The sequence below is a fragment of the Asterias rubens genome, chromosome 4, assembly GCF_902459465.1.
Source record: "Asterias rubens chromosome 4, eAstRub1.3, whole genome shotgun sequence".
Classification (NCBI taxonomy): Eukaryota; Metazoa; Echinodermata; class Asteroidea; order Forcipulatida; family Asteriidae; genus Asterias; species Asterias rubens.
In genome coordinates, this window is record NC_047065.1 from 1,202,320 (window position 1) to 1,224,243 (window position 21,924).

Consider the following 21,924-nt stretch of genomic DNA (forward strand, 5'->3'; position numbering starts at 1 on the left):
TTCAATTCATACAGATTTGTTATTTTATCAATTTTCATTGGGATAACAAGTGAGAATGGTCTATACCAAGAACTCTCCAGTGCCTTTAAGAACTAGGCCTAAAGGCGTGTCGGGGATTATTTGTTAGCCGTTGCGAAATCCTGACGTCATGGGAAAGAACTTATTTTGAAGTTGTTTCGTTTTCAATAGTTTCCTTTATTAAGTAGCCTTTATTAATGTGTTTTCTGCTGGTTTCTCTCTCCTAACTTATCATGTATGGCGGCGAAGGCGTACCCCTCCCCCCCCCGTACTCGGCATGTGCATACATTTTGTGTAAAAACAGTATTTAATTTTGTGTAAAAACAGTATTTAATTTTGCTAGGGATGAAGGGACAAAGAAAATCAAAGGATATCGAAACAGTCAAACATGCACTAAGGTTTGTCCTTTTATTTGAGTGAAGAGACACACGACGCTACAGAACGTCCTCTAAACAGTTTGCTAAGAGTTAGTATTGTTTGAAGCTTTGCATGGTGTGGAGAAAGAAGAAGAAACTATAATAGTAAACTTGCGGGTACAACCACGTGTAAATCTCTTAGGGTGAGTGGGTGTACTCAGCTCGTCTTCAGGAGAATGCTGGACTGCTGGCGGTGGTGGAGAATGAGCATTTGGGCGGGAAGGATCGAGGCTGTTCTTGGGCGGTGATGCGTGATATGAAAGTTATTTTGTGGCCATTGAAACGATGACATCATATAGAAAACAAGGATTATTTTTCAAAAAGTTGTTTCGTTTCTTATGTATATTCACTCATGTTATTGAAGTATAACTCGTGAGAATATTTCTGCACAGTATATAAGAATATGATGAATGCATCATGGCGGATGGATAGAGCAGTTCATGATTTTTAGCAGAGGAGTTTTTTTCTTCTTAAATGCATGCTTCAAGCAAATGAGGAGCACAAACACACAAGTTGCATGTCTTAAAGACACTGGACACTATTGGTAATTGTCAAAGACCAGTCTTCTCACTTTTTGTATATCTGCATAAAATAACAAACCTGTGAAACTTTGAGCTCAATCGGTCGTCGAAGTTGCGAGATAATAATGAAAGAAAAAATGCTCTTGTCACAATAAATTGTGTGCTTGTAGCTGCTTGATTTCGAGACCTCAAAACTTGAAATCAAATTCGTGGAAAATTACTTCTTTCTCGTAAACTATATTACTTCAGAGGGAGCCGTTTCTCACAATGTTCTCGTTACCAAGTAAGATTTTACGTTAAAGTAATTACCAAAAAGTATCCACTGCCTTTAAGTGGAAAGGTGGGGTGGGATGTGGGTCGGTTGTGTTGTTTGGAGGAGTGGGGGTGGGGGGGGGGGGGTAAGGCATATCACAAGATACATGAATCGGACTTTAAACACTCTCATATTTTCCTGTATACATTTGTTTTACTTTATTAATGTCCGGCATTGTCCTCTTTATAAAATGCTTCATAAATAAAATAAAAATCACAAAAAGAAAAGAATTAGAAAAATACCACAATTTGTGATGAAGATTATGAAAAAAGGCAAAAATATTGGCATAGCTTCTCGCGTTATGATTATAAAAAACGCATGATAGAAACTCCCGATCGCTTTATAATAAGGCGATTATTTACAACTTTAATTAATACAAGTAAAAAATTGATAATTGGTGTCAACACAATTATATTATTTACAATATTTTAAGTCACAAAATAATCTTTTCGTTTCATTGATGGGTGCAAACAACATAGTTCGAACTCGAACATTCTAGGAAACGTATACCTTTGGTTGTTGTAATCGTACAAATTATTATTTCATTTCCACAGTTGTAGATAATACAACAAAACTAATCTGTGAACTTTTCATTTCAAAAGGTGGTAGTGTTTAAGAGATATCGCCGAAGCCCTGGAGTGGCTATGTCCACGCAGGAAAAATAATAAATAATTTTGGAACACACAATCTGAGAAATGTAACCGACAGTAACACTTCTCAGATTCAATATTGGGGGGGGGGGGCGGATATCTTTTTCCATAACCATAATGATTCTTAAAATGATTTATTATCGAAAGCTGTTGTACTTTTAAACCCCAAGTAAGTTTTGATTGCCGGTAATTTCGAGATTTACCTTCCCTTTATTAATAACTTCACGACCAAGGCATTTTGTTCATAAACTGACGAGTCAAATAATACAACCCAAGAAATAAACCTCCAGATTAATAAATCGTGAATAGAGAAAGAAGAAAATGTAATTACATAACCTGTATTCAAGAAATACCTTTTTTACAGAACTTCATTTTAGGCACTTTGCTGGGCATTGATATTTTGTTTTACCTTTCCATGATTAAAAAGAAATCAAGAAGGGTGCAGAGGTTTACGATTCTTTTTTAGGAAATACCAAATTATTTGCAGAACCGAAAGGGTAAAAAGAAACGGATGGATGCATTTCCTAAATTTGATAAAGACAAGTTTATTTATTTATTTTTATTTGTTTTTTTGGTTTTTGTTTTTTTTTGGTTTTTTTTTTTTGGGGGGGGGGTTGCCTGATGCATGGGTCGAACTACCTTCCTTAAGATTTGCCAACCAGTGGTGGATCTCACACAGAGATCAGACTGGTCACTCGTCCTAACTTAGGTCTAGCCTTAGGTGTCTAATAACTCTTAGGACTAGTCCTGAGTTAGGAATATCTTTGTGGAATCGACCCAGGTTTTCCTGAAGCTGCCAACAACAGGAATGAACAAGTTTTATAGTGGTGGTTCTCAGAAAAACCGGTGGTTGACAACTCAACACTTCTCAGAAACTGTGCCCAATTTAGAGCTGTTCAAGAAACAGAATATTGCTTAACAAATTGTCTGCTGAGCAGAAATGAGTAGGATATCAGTCACAAATTGTACAAGTTACATGGTAGTTTGGCTGGTAACCTTATTCTGGTAAGCATAATTTTCTGTGTTTATCTGCTTTCTGTGCTTACGCAGCTCTATGAAATTGGGCCCGCAAGAAGCTTGGATACAATACTTGTTGTATTTACATAGAATAATTTGTACACTTACAATAATGAACAAGATGTCATGCATAGGTCAGACTCCACAGACTCTTTGAGGAACCAACCAACGAGTCTTCAATCACCACCGAGACTTAGCGACGAATCTTTAGGCAAAAGTCTTAGCAAACTTTTAGAGTCTGCTTGTTTAAAGTCAATCGTCTGTGCATCTTTGAAGCTAGCCTGAACATCACACTTCGAGGCTCGTGACTTTTTACGCCAGATCCGCCGTTCGGCCCACGTCCATTGACCTCACATCATTTCACATGGCCTTCATGATTCTGGAGATTCGCACTTAAATCCGATGTACATGTGATAAACAAAGGGGACCAGTCTATTTTGGAGCCGGCTAGAGGGACTTTTGGGACGCTGGGTGGCAGCAGACTTACCAGGTCTTAAAAATCCTATGTTCTCGGTAATGTGCGCATGCTCAGATTGACGCAAAATATGGAAATTTAGTTGTTAACCACTGGTTATTTTTAGCACCAACACTATTATTACCTGGTTAGTATGCTGCCACCTATCGTTCGAAAGTCTCCAATTAGCTCAATGTTTGTTTTATGCATGTGTCTGATGGAAGTCTAAACCATTGCAGACATTGGTGCCATACGGCAGCTTGAAATGTCATTCCACGTGGTGACCCCTCCGAGAGGGGATGAACAGTCTGCCGGTCCCGGTCCAGAGATTTGCAGCAGGCCGCTGTGGATGCTCAGAGGCAGGGAATGCACCTCCGGACTGATGGTACGAAGCTCCTCAGACGCCCTCAACGGCGTGACGACGATAGAAATAAGACAAGCGTGAAGCGGCATGTCGGGTGAGCTCCATTTCTGTGCTACGGTGAAATAAACCTTGGGGAACATTGGGGGTGCGTCTTGCCCGAGGTAGTATCGCCGGAGCTGATCACGAAACTGATCCAGATCGAACACTTTGATTTCTTCGTCCCTCTCTAGTTTGGTTGGCTTTTCGTTGGCGTTGAGGGTGCACCAGAATACAACGCTACGACACCGTCTCGTGACGTAGATGTTGCCATTACGAGATTCGATACTCATCCTGTATCCGAATGAAATAAGAATCTCATTAAGAAATGTCTTCAAACATAAATGCACTATAAAACGCTTTCCCTAATACTAGTTTCCAATTTTGATTTCATTGAAGTGCCACATGGCCCAATTCAATAGAGATGCTTAAGCACCAAACTAGTTAAGCCAAACCAAATGCTAAGCAGAATGAGGTTACCAGCAAAACTACGATTTCACTTTAGCATTTGTGACTGGTATCTTGCTATTTATTTGTATTGTTTAAGCAGGAAATGTAAAGCAATATTTATGCTTATAAACAGCTCTATTTTTGGCCACGGCACTTAAATATAAGCAAGTCATGGCGTGTTCAAATTGACTGTTTGATTGTGGGTGTGGCTTCGCTTTACTTAGCCGTATAAAACATTGCTAAGCTAGCCACAACTTTAGGAAGAGCCAACTCAGAACGGTCATGAACCCCAAAGAACTCCCGTGTGAATCAAACTCCATCACTTCAAAATTTGAGTCATACCAGGGCCCAAATTCATACAGTTGTTGCTTAGCAGAAAATGCTGCATACAATTTGCTATTCAAAATTTGAGCGGGGCACCAGTCAAACCACAGTAAACTCTGTAATTTTGGCTTAGCAAGTGTTTGTGCTTACTATAACTGGCCTCAGGGATTGAAAAGTGCAACAATACTGCATCAATACCTCAATCGTAACACAATCATCAGAACTTACCCTCTCTCGAAACACCTCAGAACCTCAGCTGTGAGACTGATCTGTTTGTCGGTCATCCCTGGCTGTGCTGGGACTGCCCCAACGTCTGGTAGATGGATTGCCTCCATCCCACGCTGCATTCCCTCCTCCCATGGTTGGTTGAAGAACAACACGCAGCCGGCTGGGTTCTCCACACACTGGTACCCGGCATCCGTCGACTGGTAGGAGATTTGAATTGACATGACATGCTCTAAAAAAAAAAGGTGAGAGAACAAACTGCTATCAGATTTCGAGGTTTATACTCCGGTTTAGGCCAAGCATAAATGTCATAGTTGACTGGGTTTTTTACAGTAGGAACAAAGATGACGTTCGTTCTGACAGATTTCCGACAACCTGTGGCTTTAGGCTCTGGTTTAGGTCAAGCATAAACAGCATAGTGGGCTGTTGTTGTTTTTCTTTGAACTTCATATTGAGGAACAAAAGGTGATATTTGTTCTGACCCAGGTTCAGCCTGGAGCAAGGTTCATGAGCAGAAAGGACACTGTTACCTTGTCACGTTTACATTTAAACTGTTATTTTGCAGACCCCACCCTCTGTCTCCTCATTCATTATTCACCCTTATTTTTCTGTGTGCTTTCTGCCGCGCTCTCTAACACAAACCTATTCATGTGTTTAGTGTTGTGTTGTGTTGTCATTATAGCCATCAAGACAAATCCTGCTAGGGTCAAAACTATACTAACAACTCATGACTATCTTTAGCCCAAGAGCGGCATAGGCTTTGAAACACTCATGGACAGTGTTAACTTCTTGACATTTCGGTCAATGACCTGTCAGAGCTTGTTGAAACATCTCAACACTGCGGTAAATTGTTACTGACCCAGAACAGACATCGATTGTACTCAACAGATCTGAAAAGGTCTTATTAGTTAAACGACATGGCTCTGGCCTGTGAGGGCGTTTACCAAAGCCGTTTCCTAAACAGTCCCCGGATGTCCTTCTGAGATTAAAGCATGCCAAGTTGTTTCGTCACTTTATCAACGTCACAGGTGCATGGATTAGCTTTCTGCAGTTTGAAGCCCATTTAGCTACATCGGGGAGTTAATATTAGCCCAGGTAATCAGTTATATTGTCATGAAATTTGTCCCGAGTTTGTTGAACAAATTAAGTTGAAATGGCGTCCCTCGATCTTGGCCTCGGCCCGAGTTCATCTGGTGTTATTTATTGTCATCCTCAACGTAAGCATGATTTGAATGACGGCATTGCTACCCTTATGGAGGGTGCCGGTTCAGTAATGTACTTTTTTCATGCTAAAAGTCACGACGCGAGAATTGAATATGGAAGCGGTGTGGTTATCAACAAGGTGTATATAAAAAGATCACTACCTACAAAAGGAGATCGGCCCTGGGTATAAATAGAGCATCTTGCGGTCATGAGTCCTGGACAAAATAAATTGAATTTCAAAAGGAATATCGTCATCACGAAAAAGTTTGCTGAAATTTCCTCTCAATACATACCAGCTGGTAGGGTCGGCTCAGGCGAACTGAGCATGCGCTTGGCGTTGGCTGGTGATGAATATTCATGATGCTGAGCCGGTTGGAGCTGGTGATTGGTGGTGTCATCCATGGAGACGGACTCCATTGCCATGGTGACCGCACAGGTGGTTGGGAAGGAATGTGACGAGTCGGACAGGGAACTCTCGTAGCTCGGCGGCGGATTGGACTTGCTCGTAGTGGCGCACGTTGTGTAGCCCGATGACGTCACGGTTGGCATGGCAACCAGGTCATGGTAGTTGACGTGCCTCGGATCATTATTATTGACCAATGTATCTGTCACTATTTAGAGAATAGAGGAAGGATATAACACGTTGAGAAGTTGGTAACAGCTCGAGTGTAAATCGGGAAGGTCAGGAACTAAATATAGCCAAAAGATACGAAAATAAAGTCCCTTCAAAATGTCCATGGCTATGTGGTACCTGGCAGATACAATCAAACTTTTGAAATAGTCCAACACAAGGCAGGCAAATATTGTCTCAAGTTACAGTACAGCTCATCTTAGAATACATTTCTATATCAAGGAAAGTGTTCTGTGATCATGGTAACAGCCATGCATGTCGAACGGTGTGTTTTGTGTTTGTTTGTGTTTGTATTTTTTAATATCAAATTTTAACCAAAGAAAAACAATATTAGAACTTCATCCCAGCCCAATAATGGGGTTTCATCTGTTTCCCCTTCAATTTATTGAGTATATCTACCTAGCCATTGAAATCATAATAATATGAAATCCGAATTTTCAATATATTTGCTTTTACTCTCAATTTAGTTCCAACAAAAATACAGCCATGAAAAAAAAGAGGGGAAATCCGTACTTCCGACATTGTCCAGTTTATTGACCCTTCCATGCTCCATGCCCCCAATGTTGCTGCCCTCCTGCCCATACACGTGACCGCTCCCTGGGGGGTAGTGGGCGTGGCTTGGGGGATGGTGGCCGTGGTTGCCATCGATGTCACGTGTGATGACGTCATTGATCATGTCAAGGTCGGCTGCTGTGCTGTTTGGGTAACCTGTAATATGAAAAAGCATTGTTTGAACTAATGCTTCTCGTTGTGGACATTTTGCTCTTTTTAAGATTTTTTTTTTTTTTTATCAAAACGGCCGCCGTATACATGTAGTTTGACAATCTTCCCGTCAAGAGAACTCAGCAAACTCCCACAAGGGATATAAACACCAAGCTGGCAACATCCAATCTCTCTCATAACAACAACTGGTGTACGTGTATTGGTTTATTATGAGTTGCACAAATTGTGACTAAGTAATCTAGTCGACAATATTTAATCTAGACGTCCCTGTGAAATCATCAGTAAGCTTGGTAGGATTCGAACCCACAACCGTGTGATTGCAAGTAATTAATTACTGCACCACGGTTTATCCCTATTTTTGCAATGTTTTAACAAAGTTAAAATGCACCCAGCAAGTTAAGTTAAATAAAAAAGATCCTACATATATATCTGTACTAAGCCTGAGCACAAATATTTAATTTAGGCCCCTATAATCATTGTATTAGGCCCGTTATACACTGCTTCTAGATTTGCTTTTCTCGTGTATCGCTCAAATTATTTCAGAAGAATACTATTAATTCCCAGACCGCCAGATCCAAATTAAAAAATTATAATGACGAAGTCTTTTCTATAAATACACTTCAGATAAATCTAAAATATCTTTTTTCTTTCGTGTGGGTGACCTTTGGTAAAACGTTTCTGTGTAATTCCTGTATCAAATGAGTTTATTGACTTACAGTTGGTGTATGCTTGCTGGTAGCCATAATCAACACCGGGACGGCTCTAGAAGAAAACGGAAGAAAATAATCATGTACTACATGCTTGTAAATATTTCCAGATTTCCTTTGTAACCTTTCTAATGTTGAACTCTGTTTTGCAGATGGTTTTATTAGGAGACGTCCAAAGTGAAGTTTGACACGAGCTAAAGAGGTCAGTGTGTTTGGTGCTAAATGGGTAAAAGCTAGCAATGTCGGGGAATTGAGTTCGAAGTTATCGCTTAAAGGGTCTGTATGTAGACGTTTGGTAATGACTCTGAATATTAATTGAAATAAAAACTTTCTTGGTAAGCACACCAGCTTTTGATAGTATAATGCACTTATGGAAAAGCGTTCAAAAGTATTCCAAAGGCAGATTATACTTCCTGCGTGTACACAACCGCTCAAAGATTTTAGGCAAAATTACAGGGTTTTTTATTTCAGTTTTCTTTGAATGAAGTTCTTAAATGATTGCTCAATATATTCAGGCGTGATTTATTTTGGAAAACTGCTAATAAACGTTATTCCTATATAGGATTTGAGGCATTGCATGGTGAGGTATCAATGTATATTTGGTTTGCGGTAACACCATGTGTGTATCTACTTGCCAGGTAGAGTTTGTTTCTAGAGAACTGTCTTGCGTTATTCCTGTTTATGTGTTTATTTGTTTTGTCAGAGACTTATCAGTGGATTGTATACGTTCTGCAATACATTTTGAAAACAAATGTTGAGAAGAATTTGTTTAAATATAATATAGGATGAAAATATAAAATGCGTGGTCGTCATGTAAAGCAACGAAGACAGCTCAATAAAACAACGGTCGCTGATTACATTAGACGCGGTACTTACCGGATCATACCAATGATGACTCGGTTGTTGGTAACTCGAATGATTTTGCCGGTCGTATGCATCAGCTGAAATAAGTCATCGAAAATAATCGTTTAATTCCCTGTCACAGATGTCATTAATGGAATACATCTATCAATATCGGTCTACGGTTTTAGATGTCTTAATAGAAATTCACTTGTGTCGAGAAGTGCCTGATTTTGACGTGGGGCGTCAAACTATGGATTCCAACTTACTGTAATAAGTTCCAGGTCGCACGTCATATGGACTGTACCGCTCGGAGTAACTACTCATCGAATGTCCACTCTGAAGAGAAAATCAAGAAAATTGCTATTCAAAAAACAATTACCTAAACAATTGAAGAGTAAGGCCCACGTCACTCGAGGTAATTTACAGGCAAGTTCCAGGCAATCTCCAAGAAGCACAGGAAGTTATATTTGAATGTTCACACATTTTTTCTTGGGGATCGTAAGACATTGTTTGAAAAATTACTCATGTCTCGTCCAGCAAAGTGGTCCTGTAGCATGCACTGCAGATGGTTGCCTCCAAGTTGCCTGTGAAAGTTTACTCGTGTTACGAGGCCCTTAAGAAATGATTTAACTCTCTGTCTTGGCTCATAGTCATCAATGATGTTAGGCAGAACTGGTATGTCTCTAAGCAGTCACTACTTGGGTAGACTTTTCTAACATAGAAACTATGAGGAATGATTTAAGATCACCACAAAAGTGATGACCAATGTTTCATCCAAAACTAAGGGTTTGGAAAAGAGCCAGACTCAAGTGTTTTATAAAGAGAACTTTCCAATTCGAAGTCGTTATCTCCAGCTCATCACTGGCACTAAAAGTAGCCAAATTGCAATAGATGCCAAACGCTGTCCATACGATTTGGAAAAGCCTTCATTGCTCAATTGAGGCCACCTAAAGTGGCCAGTGGCAAACCCATGTGGCCAGTAGCCAACCCATGTGGCCAATGGCCAAATCATGTGGCCATTGGCCAGCCCATGTCGCCACGGTAGCCCTATATAGGACTCTTCCTCAGTGGCCTCGGATATTTCAAGCCAGCGAGGCCAGGCCGTCTGTACCCATAAGTTAGCCTCCCACTCAAGACTTACCCTGTGGTGAGAGTCCTGCTGGCCATACGTTGGGCTGGTCGGAAGCCGGTTTTTCATTGCGCTGTTGGATGCTGAAAGAAAGCAAAAAAAACAACGTAATGTAAAGAAGACTAGCTATCAACGTAAACAGTTCAGCTGGTCAAAGAAAACACGCACAAAACTGCGTTCACATTAAATGTTGCTGAGCTATCTGTCACAATTACCTTCTTGCTAATGAGCGTTACTTAGCGCCAAGACACCGGGGGCAATTAATTCCCGCTGGAAGTCAATTATCCTTGTGCATTTTATTTCGACCTATAAATAGCGCTTTTTAGTGTTGATATTGCCGGCCTATATACAACTACTATAGACATAGACATAGATCAATTAGTTATTCAACAGGAGTAAAATCATTAACTAATCTGACTGCAGCGTGGCTTAAAGACTTAACACCCCATGTCTGATTCAATTTCCCTGTGAATGGATATTCTTTTGCCCCCCCCCCTCCTGTGACAACCACAGACTACCCCCTCGCCCTGTCACAACTTTACTCATCAACAAGTGTGGTCGAAACGTCGAAGAATGTTAAACAGCTGAGAACCTGTGGGCATTTTAGTGATATTTTACACCCATAGGACCACATTTGGTTGTTGTTGTTGTTGTTGTTTTCTTTTTCCAGACCGCATATTAAACCAAACTGACAGTCATACTCATAACTTTATTTGTATGAACAAAATTAAGACGAACTGTTGTGAATCATCAACTCCTTAACATGACGTCAGAGATAAACAACAGCAGGGGGCGCTCGGACTTTGACGTCACACTTTTGTGCGGTGAGTCTTTAGCACAGTATGAGATACCCGTTTCTTATACAAGTCGAGAGCCCCCCTGTGGCCGGCAAGTGTGATCAAACCGCAAACTCAGTCAGATATAAATCTGCCTAATTATTTCTGGAGGATCGGACTCGGACAACATTTGTGAAAGTAAGACTTTGTCTAGTTTTGTTCAAAACATCGCTCTGAGATTACCCCCAAAATAGCTGTCTGTAAATTTATCCAATTTGATCCTATGTTAGTATTCACTACAGGATAGCAGTAATACTAAAGTATGGGACTACATTTAATACTGTTTCCGGAAACTTTACGTCAAATGAAAGATTCTAGAACATTCTAAAAGAAGTCAAGACAGATGACCACAGGTGATCTCGTTGTTAATCGAACTTTAAGCGAGATTGTTTTGAAAGTTTCTTCCTCTACTCGTTTTACAAGAAAAGTTTACACCTGCCAACAAATTTGTTGTTATTTTTACATTCTGTTGGTTTCGCAGTTCGCGGGTGTTTACGCTGCGGGATCTTCAGCGGTTGCCTCGAAAGCTCATGATGTTTATTTTTAATCAGTGAGTCTTTAAGTGCTGCCGTTTGTCAATGTTTTTAAATAGTCTGTAAGAAGTGCTCACCATTGCCAAAGATTTTAAAATAAGTAACCAACCAGTCTTAATTTTGTTTCTGTTTGAATGTGTTGCTGATTTTTTTTTGGGGGGGGGATGTTATTGCTTCTGCTGGTTTTGTTGTTTTTTTGATATTACTGTGATACTGATTTGTCATTTACTCTTCTTCGTCGTTTATTGTTGTTGTGTATTGGGGAATTTTTCGTCTATAAACCCTTGCAATGACCGCCAGCGCGTACACGTGTACAATTTTTTCATTGTTTTACATCAAAGATTGTGATCCGTGACATCATGCGCAATCCATCTATGAATCCATCTTCGAGACCTTTCTATTGCAACGCCACAGCCCGGTTTTTTTTCCAACCGAGCGTGGAAACTATGGAAAGCCAAAAATGCAAAACAAAAACAGATGGTCACAGTTCGTAACAATGTCACACAACTATTAAAAAATAGTGTTGAATTTGTTGGAATCAAAGCAACCAATCATGTGAGATATTTTACCTAAACTGAAAGTTTGCAAAACAAATTTGAAATGTTGAAATGCTCTGTTCTTACGTTTTTTGGGCAGCAGTCTGTAGACTCTATAGGGTTCAGGGATGTCTAGTTGCGTCTTCTCGTGGACCTCATCGATGTCAGGGAGTTTATTGAGAGCAGTACGCAGTCTCGTCTTCCATACGGCTGGCTCAGGTACATGCACACCTGGCTTGAATTTACCCGTATTGAGGGACCACAGCTGTGCATGCCAGAGGAGAGAGAGAGGGAACAGTTACAAGATTAGCTAAGAGAAAATGTATTTCTGGATAAACCACAAGGGAAAAAGTGATAACACATCATTGAGGATATACATGTCAAACAGTCTTTTGCTATTTTGAATTCTGTAATTTAAATATCACAGTATTTGTAAAAGCTGACAAAGCAGCTGTAATTGCTTTTTTAAATGTCGTACTCATAACTCGTGACATGACCGAAGGGGTGGCAAAAAGGTTCTCAAAAAAGCTATGACCCGATTGTGGTCAGTTTTTTTACGAGGAGGGACCCGGGGCAAGGCGGCCGAACAACCCTGGAGATGGTTGCAACAGACACCCCAGACAGGGGGCATGAACAGAGAGTTGGAACAGGAGGGGCGGTCATTGTAAAAGTCTGTCAGCCATCAAGATTTGGGGAGAGTATAAACTACGGCGTGTAAAACAATTATCTTGACATTAAGAATTGGCATGGGATATGTTTCGAAAATCAACTTTAAATTAGGCTGATGCTTTTATCATTTGCGAAAAAAACTTTTTTTCGGTTCGAGGTTGCATCTTCTTTAGGCAAAGTTGCTTCTCAGCGGCGTTTAAATTGCTATTTCGTTGGGGTTTCTTAAATGACCTGCGGGATAATTGGTAATGCGCGAATCTATCATAACCCAATGGCCCGTGGTACTTTATTAACCCCACCTGTGAAATATCTTTGGTAATTGCTTCTGTCAATCTATTAAAGGCTTGGGTGACCGGTGTGTGGGTTTTGCGAGACGATCTTCAGGGTCTCACCTTAAAGATCTTAGAATCTTCTTCCTGGTTGTAGTCTTGCTTTCCAGCGTGTTTCCAGGGAATCTTGAAGAGCTTCTTCTCCTTGTCGATCCATTCTAGTCCCTTGACCGACCCCTCGTTGATGAGATTCTCCAGCCATGGCCGGAGCCTCTGCCGGCTCTGATGGGTGTGAACGACTTGAGTGACCGGTGAATCCTCACTGCTGTCCGTAGACGCCGGGGAGCTTTGAGTCTGCATTGGCTCGTTGGTCCTGGACGGCAACCAAATCAAAAGTTTTATGTTTAGAAAAGTGTACTGGGTTCAAGATATAGACTTGACAGTCAAATGTCCCAAACAAATCTACATCTTCATACTTTTTCAATGAGCTTCCGTACAAACCATGCGGGCTGTAGAAGTCAGTATTCAAATAGTTCCAAATTTATTTGCAGTTGTAAGTTCTTAAATGAACCTAGGACTCAAAACTTGCTTTTTAGTTTGAATTTTATGTACCCAACAAAATACTGAGAAGGGTGACGATGACGTATGTCCAAGATGTGTATTCTGTTCAAGAAGTATTTTCTGTTTTCTGCAGAAAGGGTTCGAACTCCCTCTAGCCATCTGGCTAGCTCGATGTTCTTGTATACATCTAGAGGTAAGTCATCTGCTCTAGTAATGCAAGTCGTAGGTTCGAGCCCCACCCAAGTAATTTGCCTGTGGATTTCTTTCTGAAAAGAACTTGGGAAAGTAGGCTACTGAATATACATTGCTTGATAATTATGTATGGGTAAAAACAAAATTAACATATCAAAATGTAATTTGTTATTTTGTTTAGTATTAATTTGTTGTACCGAAAGGCGAAATCTGTTTCCGAGAAGATGGTGATTGAATGCAACTTCGTACCTTACATGAAATTTAGGATATGGTAATGTACCTTGTTAATGAAGTACGCCCACCTCCTACCCGGACTACATCGAACCCCGAGTTCATTAACAAAGTACTTTGATCCCCTATTTGCCGTTGGTCTTGAGTGGATATGACGGGCCTCCGCCTGCCGCCTTCTAAAGGTATTCGCCTTGCAGCTCAGGGTCGCGTTTTTTGTTTTAACCCAAACCACCAAGCCGAGGTTATTAATTCACCATTTGTCGGTATACAGGTTTATCGCGGCTGGTCTTGTAATTAAAAGAAACTGTGTCTCCGCCGTGCCTGGGCAAATCGTGGCCGGGGGAAACGCGGCGTCCTCTCCCACTAGAATGGAGGGTGCTCGTGGCACGCAATGGGGAAGCCGGGGTTAAAACTTTGGACTTCTCGTGTGAAAATAATCAATTTTACCTCAAATAGAGACATGTCATGTTCATTAATAGAAAGGATATAGGGTACAGGGTTATTTTATCATAAAGTAGGGCTACCTCAGAATTGTATTTAAAAAATAAAATAAAAATTAAAACAAATCCCCGCCCGAGAAACTCTCATCTTGACCAATTTTAACATTCGCAGAGAGCAAACAATGAAACACAATGTCAAAAATAAGTCTCCAAACTTGTTGTTTTAATATTGAAATGTCTTCTGGGAGTGATGAAGTTCTTCCGAGCAGAGAACTAAAGAGTAAAGTCAAGGACGCGGCTAGGTATACGTCATCTATACGCATAGAGAAGATGAAAGTGAAGAAGAGGTAGGCCTACTTTAGAAACAAACGAGCAGGGCCCAATGTCCTTGCTCTGCTCCCGCAAGCAAAGAATCGGCGGTTACGTAAACATGGAATTCCGCGCTTACGTCAAGCACGGGTTAGCAGGGAATTTTTGCATGCGCGTGTCTACATAACTTGCGTATAGGCAATCTTCGCTTACACAGCTAGCGCAGAATTTCGGCACTTCCACATTAAGTAGAGAGTGGTGAAGCGCAGAATTCGGCGGCAAGCACGGAGCCATTATTTTTTTATATCCCAGGTAAACCTTCGTTGCATTATCTCTATTCAGTCCGACACACCCTCGACTCTGGCACCGACTATCAAGCCAAATCTCGGCCGTCCAGATGCTCGTCTGGCCCTGGTCATTAATTTACCCCCGCCATTGCAGGAAGGAACCAGCTAGCTCAAAGGAGGTGTTATTCCAATCAAAAGATAACGAGAATAAACACTTTATTAAAAAAAACTTGCTCAGTTTATCTTTTACACTGCAAAAACTGAGGTGTTAAAGTTGACACCATGGTGTTGTCATATAAAGGTACCTATCAAGAGAGAATCAGAACTAACACCACTAGGTGTTTAAATAACACCAACAATAGCAATATTATGGCCAGTAATTAGTGCTATTTCATCACAGTGTGGTGTCAATGTGGTTTCTTTTTTTCGGTATCTATATGTTGGTACGTTTGTAGTATACTACGCCTATTATGTAGGTAGTTGTATTTTGCCAACATTTTGCATTATGTTTTTGAGGGTCCAAACATCGTCACATATGTTTTAAAAACTTCCAAAATATTCTCAGCGACGCGGTATAAATTCCCCTCTTCTCCCCAAAATCCTTGTTGTCAACTTCTAAATTATTGAGCAAGTTATTTTTCTTCCTTTACAGGTGAAAAACGAGCGGGGCTTTTCTTTTCGGAAATACGCCACTGTCTATTTTTCGTTTGTTCCTTCCTTGATTTCTAAATACCACCGGTATAGGAAAGTATTCTTGCAGTCATAACGTCCTGACTGCAAAACCATAAGGAAACATGAAGTACAAAATAAACCAACGGTGTGCTAATTCAGCAGCAAAATGAAAGTCATTATGAGTTATCAGGAACAATAAAATAAGACGATTGGTTTATGAAATGAAAGGGGCTTACCAAAATGACTTGCGTTAATTTGTTCTACATGGATTAAGTGACATGATATTGCCCTTTTTCGCAACCTCGTGATGATACCCACAGTGTGCACGTGCTTTAATCCTACATACAATGAACATGCACATTTTTTTCTAAATAAAAACAAACCCTTATAATTAATAGCTCTGTGAAAAAAATAACAGGCATATTACTCGGGTGGGATTCGAATCCACGACCTTTGCACTTCTAGAGTAGCGCATTACCAACTTTAGACTACCGAGATTGCCCGGTAAAGAGGCAGTTCGAATCCTTTTCCGCAAAGATTTAATTATTAAAAATAAACCCCTACTTCTTAAGATTGTTTACTTCATAAACAAATCTACTATGTCGACTGTGATCACTTCACTTATAATGATCAAATACCAAAAAATTAACAGTTTGCTCACGAACTAGCCCCCACAAGAAGATCAGTAAAGATAAATTGAACTTTATTTTACCATGAAAGCTCTCTATCAAAGTCAGTTGAAATATCATAACAAAATTTAATCTGAAATAATACCCATTCCAATCTAATCTTTTTTTCGCTCTCAAAAAATTCGTTAACGCGTGAGTCTGTGCGTTCAATTGCAAACGAAATCATCACGAATGCTGTTTATCTCGCTGCTTTTGGGGGCTTTTTTGTTGCACGACGTAAAAACAAATGAGCATTGTTGAAATGATTGACTGCTGAAGTAATGAATTCCCTTGACACTAATGTCTGGTATAGGTCTTTTGTCTTGATTTACTTTCCTTGGCTAGGGTAAGAACAAAGAGGATAAGTTCTCCTATTTTGTGTTGCCGCAGCTTGATGACATAAAGGTCTTATTTCTGCTCTATCCACAAAGAAAGTTCAGCTTACGCCCACCACCACGTAAGAACAACTTGGCCATGTATAGCCGGGGGCTGAAGCGCTTTGCACAGACACCGAGTCGTTAAGACCGCGGCGCGGCACCACAGATTGCCCGGTGACAGAGACGCGAGAAGCCCGGCCAGGCCCTCAGAGCAAATCACGCCTGCGAGCGCCGCACCAACCCGGCAGGGCTGCTTGAAAAAAGGTGCTACGTTTCATGGTAGATATTGGGTGACAAAAGCTTGTCACTTCATGTCATATATGAGTCCTTCCAGAATGTGTGAAGACAAAGACACCATTAAATAGTGTGATTTAATTATCAAGGCTTTATGGAAAGTGCCTTTGATGAATCGGTGGATCCAAAGACACTGCGAGCATATCTCGGATGATTTTTTTTATTTTTACGACTCAAACTTTCAAAAACTTAGAAAGTGTTTTCAGTCTAAAAATCTCTTCTAATTCAAAATCATTGTTCTACTCACACTCACACAACTTTACGGATCCAGTTAGTGGATCCTGCTATATGAATGTTCTATTATTCCCTTTTCGAATGAATTCCCTTATGGGGCCCGGGTTGAATTCAATATTCCCTTGTGGGTCTATTTTTCTGTAAGACCCCACAAGGACACAAACACACCGAGTACAAATTGCCCTGTGTGACTCTATTTTACAAAATCTAAAGAAACAACGGAATTATATTTTTAGTTTGTCACCGGCAACATTTGTTTTGTAAATTGCGATTTATCCACAACAGACTTTATATTCCATATTTCAAACTCAAGGGAAGGACAGGTATAAGGAGGCAGCCCAGAGGTAGCCTGGAGGAAACCCAGAGTTAGCCTGGAGGCAGCCCAGAGGTAGCCTGGAGGAAACCCAGGCTGGATTCGAACCCACAATTACTTTCCATTGATATCAGATCAATATCTTGCATTCATTTCAAATGATGAATGAACAACATGCAATAAGTTAAAAAATATTAAAAAATCAGAAGAACTTCGATCGAGCCAGCCAAGGCCTAATTCCTTTTCGAATTGGCATTAAGAACTACACCATTGTAAAAGATAGTGCCTAGCATAAGACAAGCAGCACACAAGTACACTCATACATTATGTTAAACGAATTTGCAAGCATTTGAGAACTTCAGCGAACAACAGGGCCATGTCACACAAGGCAATTAACAGGCAACCAGTTCCAGGCAATCTCAAATAAGAGAATTCATTCCCATTTGAATGTTCAGATAATGTACTTGTTGATCATAAGACATTGTTTGAAAATTTATTCATGTGCTACCAAAATGGTCCTGTAGCATGCACTGCAGTTGGTTGCCTCCAAGTTGCCTATAAAAGATGCCCAACGGACAAGGCCCTCAAGTGTCACAAACTTGGGGAACAAGTATACCAAGTTAGGGGAAAACGTTTCTGTGAGATGAGGTATAATTAGCTATAAGTTTAGAACTTATAATTGATTGCCGTGCAATGTCATGCTGGAATAATACTGTATTGTCTAAAAGTGAAACAAATTCAACATAAAGTTGAAAAGAGAGTTACATGAATTTTTGAAAACTCAATTAATAGAAAGTAATATTAAAATTACTGTTCGTTTACATTGTTGACAATAAACTATTTATCGCTCAGTTTAAGTACGAATTACATAAACAAAAATTGTTCGATCAAAATTGCACTCAGAGCAACACAATATTCCCATCACGTAGATAATACAAATATCAATAATTGTGACAAAAAAGTCTTCTTGTCATTTCACAGGAATCATCCAGTAATATTATACAAACTCACCTTAATTTACTGCGCCTTGAACGAATTAAAATCAAGCTTGGTGACAAAGAAAACTTCTAAGTGTAGGCCTACCGTAGACAATCAAATTGTTTTATTGGAGTTTTTAAATTTTCCAAGAGAGGTGATATTGTTGGAATCATTAACAAAAAATATTAGTGATTCTCGACTCACAAGAGGCAATCTCACAAGATGCAACTACAGGCAACCAGTTCCAGGGAATCTCCATTAGAGAACCCATTCACTTTTGAAAGTTCATATCTGAGCTTGATTTTAGGCACCGTAAGACATTGTTTTGAAAAATACTCCTGTGCTACCAATGTGGTATACACTGCAGTTAGTTGCCTCCAAGCTGCCTGTAAAAATTAACAATGCCATCAAAGTACACAAGCGCCTTGATATAAAATGACAAGTTTCTACTTACTTGGGATCCGACGGTCGACGTTGCGAATTGCTGGTAGCAGCAGACAGTACAGAAAGCATTTTTAGAGACGAGTGTACTTTTAACAAGTCCTATTGGAATCAGTCTGGGAATTGACACTCCTCCACACACTCCGTGCCCTAACAGCGTTATGGCTTGACCCGGGGATTCAACCAACTTCTATATTCTGCCACAATGATGACGTCAGAACGGTGACTGGAGATCCTGCGCACTGAGTACCGGTTTGTAAATCTAAACCTGTGTGGTAAAACAAGAGGTAGGTTTGTAGCGGATATTAATGTAGGTCGCTATTAAAAAAAGTCAGTAATCTGATTGATTAGTTTGCTTAGATAATTGATATCAAACGAGTGCTGATTGGATAGCTCAATAGTTATGCAACAGAGAAGCTGATTGGTTTGGAACGGTGTCGCCTGCGCGCGATGTTCTCTGTTCTGATTGGACGATTTCCACGTGCAAATTTGCAAGCGAGCGCAATTCAACCAATCAACAGGTTGTAGGCACAAACTGCATAGGTGTTTTTTCTTTGGATCAAAGCAGAAAGACAAATCAGTCTGTGTCTAACGATACATCATACGCAATGAAAATAGATTTTGTTTGCAATGGTTTTACCAACTCTGACACCTTTGTAGAGATTTTTAAATTTGTCATTACTCTTTATGGATAATAATTTGCCACGTGGAGTAGTTTACCGCGTTTGCAGTTATTTACACTGATTTAGGTTTTATTTTGCTTTACCCACTTTTGAGTGATTTGAACCTGGGTGTTAAGGTATTTGATTTCCTACTCAATTTTGTGTACAGTGTTGCCTTTTCCTTGTGTACTAAGTTTCACACCAGTTAGGGGGTTCAAGAACATGTGTCGTTTTACAAAATATTGACAAAAATGGTACACATTGTACTCAGCAGTTTTACAAAGCAAAATATTTTACAAAATGTTACACTTGCTTTTTAGAGTGTATCTGTATCGAAAGAATACCGAGCTCAAATTAAGGTTTATGTCATGTCAATGAGTCAATTAACTATCTTTCTTTAGAACTGTTTGCAATGTTAAGCTTTTCTTCAAACGAATTATAGGCTGTTCCGTTTTAAAAGTCGTCATGGGTCTTTTTGGCAACCAAATATCCCGAAAATCTACTGATATCAAAAATCTTTATCATCAACTAACGCGACAGCCATTTTGGTCTTACTCCCTTTGTGTTAATTACACGAATACAAACGACGAGAAAAAGGTGCCAGACTTTTGTATCCAATTCTTTTGTGTAGCTAAAAGTATTGCCAATGAGTCGAGTAATAATTATTGACAATTTAGTTTTATTACGAAGACGTTCTCTGCATTTGTAAATCATTACTCTACAGGATCTTGAGTTGGAAAAATATTCTTGATTGTGTTCCTATAATGATTTTTAATAGGCTGGGCATTTAGGGCAGCCAAGGTCGCAGCTAACTGAGTAGAGCCCTTTTTTGTTGAGTATTCCCAGGGTTATAGATATGCCCAAGACAGAACACAAGAAATCAACTTCCACGAAAATGTTTTCATTAACGAAAACAAAATCCGCGGTTTTGGTGCAACTCATTTCTCTGAAGAAGACTAAGCAGCTACTGATATCGTGTGATACCCGCTCTATATGCTGTTACATCCAATACAATCATAAAACGACTTCCGAAGTAAAACAACCAGTCCTAAAAAAGCTTGCAAGCAGGCCGTAAGCAAAACCTTTTAACATCCGGGGTTTCATTTTTGGGGGCTTCGCGGAAACCCGATTTTATTGTCGAGAAGTTTTTCCAGAAGATTGGGAGCTAATTAATACTAAAGGATCTCTTGTGATTTGAGGGTCCCTTGGTTTACGTGGAATGGCAGAATCTAAACTCAACACGTGGGAATGAAAATGTTTAAAGGATTTACGCTTTGGCGCACCTTTGTTTTATATAGTGCACAGCAACAATCATGGCCCCCCTTTTTATTTTTGGCTTCTCGTAATGAGGCCATATACTTGCACGGTTTCTTGATACACTAATTTTCCTCATGAAAATTATCTGTTGTATTTGGAATGTTGTGTTTGATTAAGGGAATCAATGTGTGGTGTGGAGAGGTTTTGAACTATAGTGGTTTAAACCCGCCGAGGCCTGGTTTTAGGAAATTTTACCGAGACGAAGTCGAGGTGAAATTATCAATAGTCAAAACCCACTACCCCAAATTTCACAAAGCTTCAGATCCCTCAAACTGTCGGGGATAAATTTAACTTGTTTGATTATAATACAAAGTAATGAACAAGGCTATGACGTCAGAAATCCAAGATGTGTACTCCTTAAGCTGGTTCAGGGGCCACACATATAGGCTTACTGTATTTAAACACTTCTCGCTGTGGTTACATCATCCGTGTAAACACCCTACATCAAAATGGAGAAACTGTGCCAGGTGTTTATGAATGAAGAGTAAGAGTTCGCAGCCTGGATACAATAAACCTCGCTTACAATTATCATATATTGGCCTCTTTAATCTGCTCAAATTATTATAGCTTAAAAAAATAATGTTCGTTGATGTGGTTGGGGAAAGCATTTCTGACGAAAAGGTTCCTCTTTATTGATACATTCGAACCCGGTATCAATAGTAACTTATTTATATTTATCGGATTTAATGATAAACTGTGCCGTCGTTCCGCTCGGCAGGTGCTATTTGCTTCATTCGCGTGTATAGAACTGAGGCCCATGTAAGCTGACTGTTCATCGTTTACGGAAGGGCTTTGTTCTTAACAAATTATGAGACACGACTTTGTAAATATTTGTTTTACAGTGTCAACAAGAACAATTATTGTGTATCATCATGGCATCATTATTATTTGGTTTGTTCGAATGCTGTGTTCGAAGTTATGTGTTCGAAGTTATGTGCTTTCAGATGCTTGATTTCGAGACCTCAAAATCTTATTCTGAGGTCTCGAAATCATATTCAATTTTTTTAGTGGAAAATTACTTCTTTCTCGTAAATTATACATTAGGGCCTTCTTCAGAGGGCGCTGTTTCTCACAATGTTTT

At 39.8% G+C, this 21,924-nt stretch overlaps 1 protein-coding gene across 1 annotated transcript in view; it reads right to left on the reverse strand.

Moving 5' to 3' along the window:
• Window positions 1-2,992: 2,992 nt before the first annotated feature.
• LOC117288984 overlaps window positions 2,993-21,924 on the reverse strand; it is a 35,156-nt gene continuing 16,224 nt past the window's right edge. Inside the window, exons 3-13 of the mRNA XM_033769863.1 lie at window positions 18,878-19,132; window positions 12,991-13,240; window positions 12,017-12,194; window positions 10,037-10,107; window positions 9,162-9,231; window positions 8,929-8,993; window positions 8,062-8,107; window positions 7,136-7,330; window positions 6,285-6,602; window positions 4,792-5,020; window positions 2,993-4,083 (exon numbers count right to left, since the gene is read on the reverse strand). Of these exons, the coding sequence (XP_033625754.1) occupies window positions 3,615-4,083; window positions 4,792-5,020; window positions 6,285-6,602; window positions 7,136-7,330; window positions 8,062-8,107; window positions 8,929-8,993; window positions 9,162-9,231; window positions 10,037-10,107; window positions 12,017-12,194; window positions 12,991-13,240; window positions 18,878-18,936 (1,950 nt within the window). The 5' untranslated portion in view covers window positions 18,937-19,132 and the 3' untranslated portion in view covers window positions 2,993-3,614. The remainder of the gene's footprint in view (window positions 4,084-4,791; window positions 5,021-6,284; window positions 6,603-7,135; window positions 7,331-8,061; window positions 8,108-8,928; window positions 8,994-9,161; window positions 9,232-10,036; window positions 10,108-12,016; window positions 12,195-12,990; window positions 13,241-18,877; window positions 19,133-21,924) is intronic.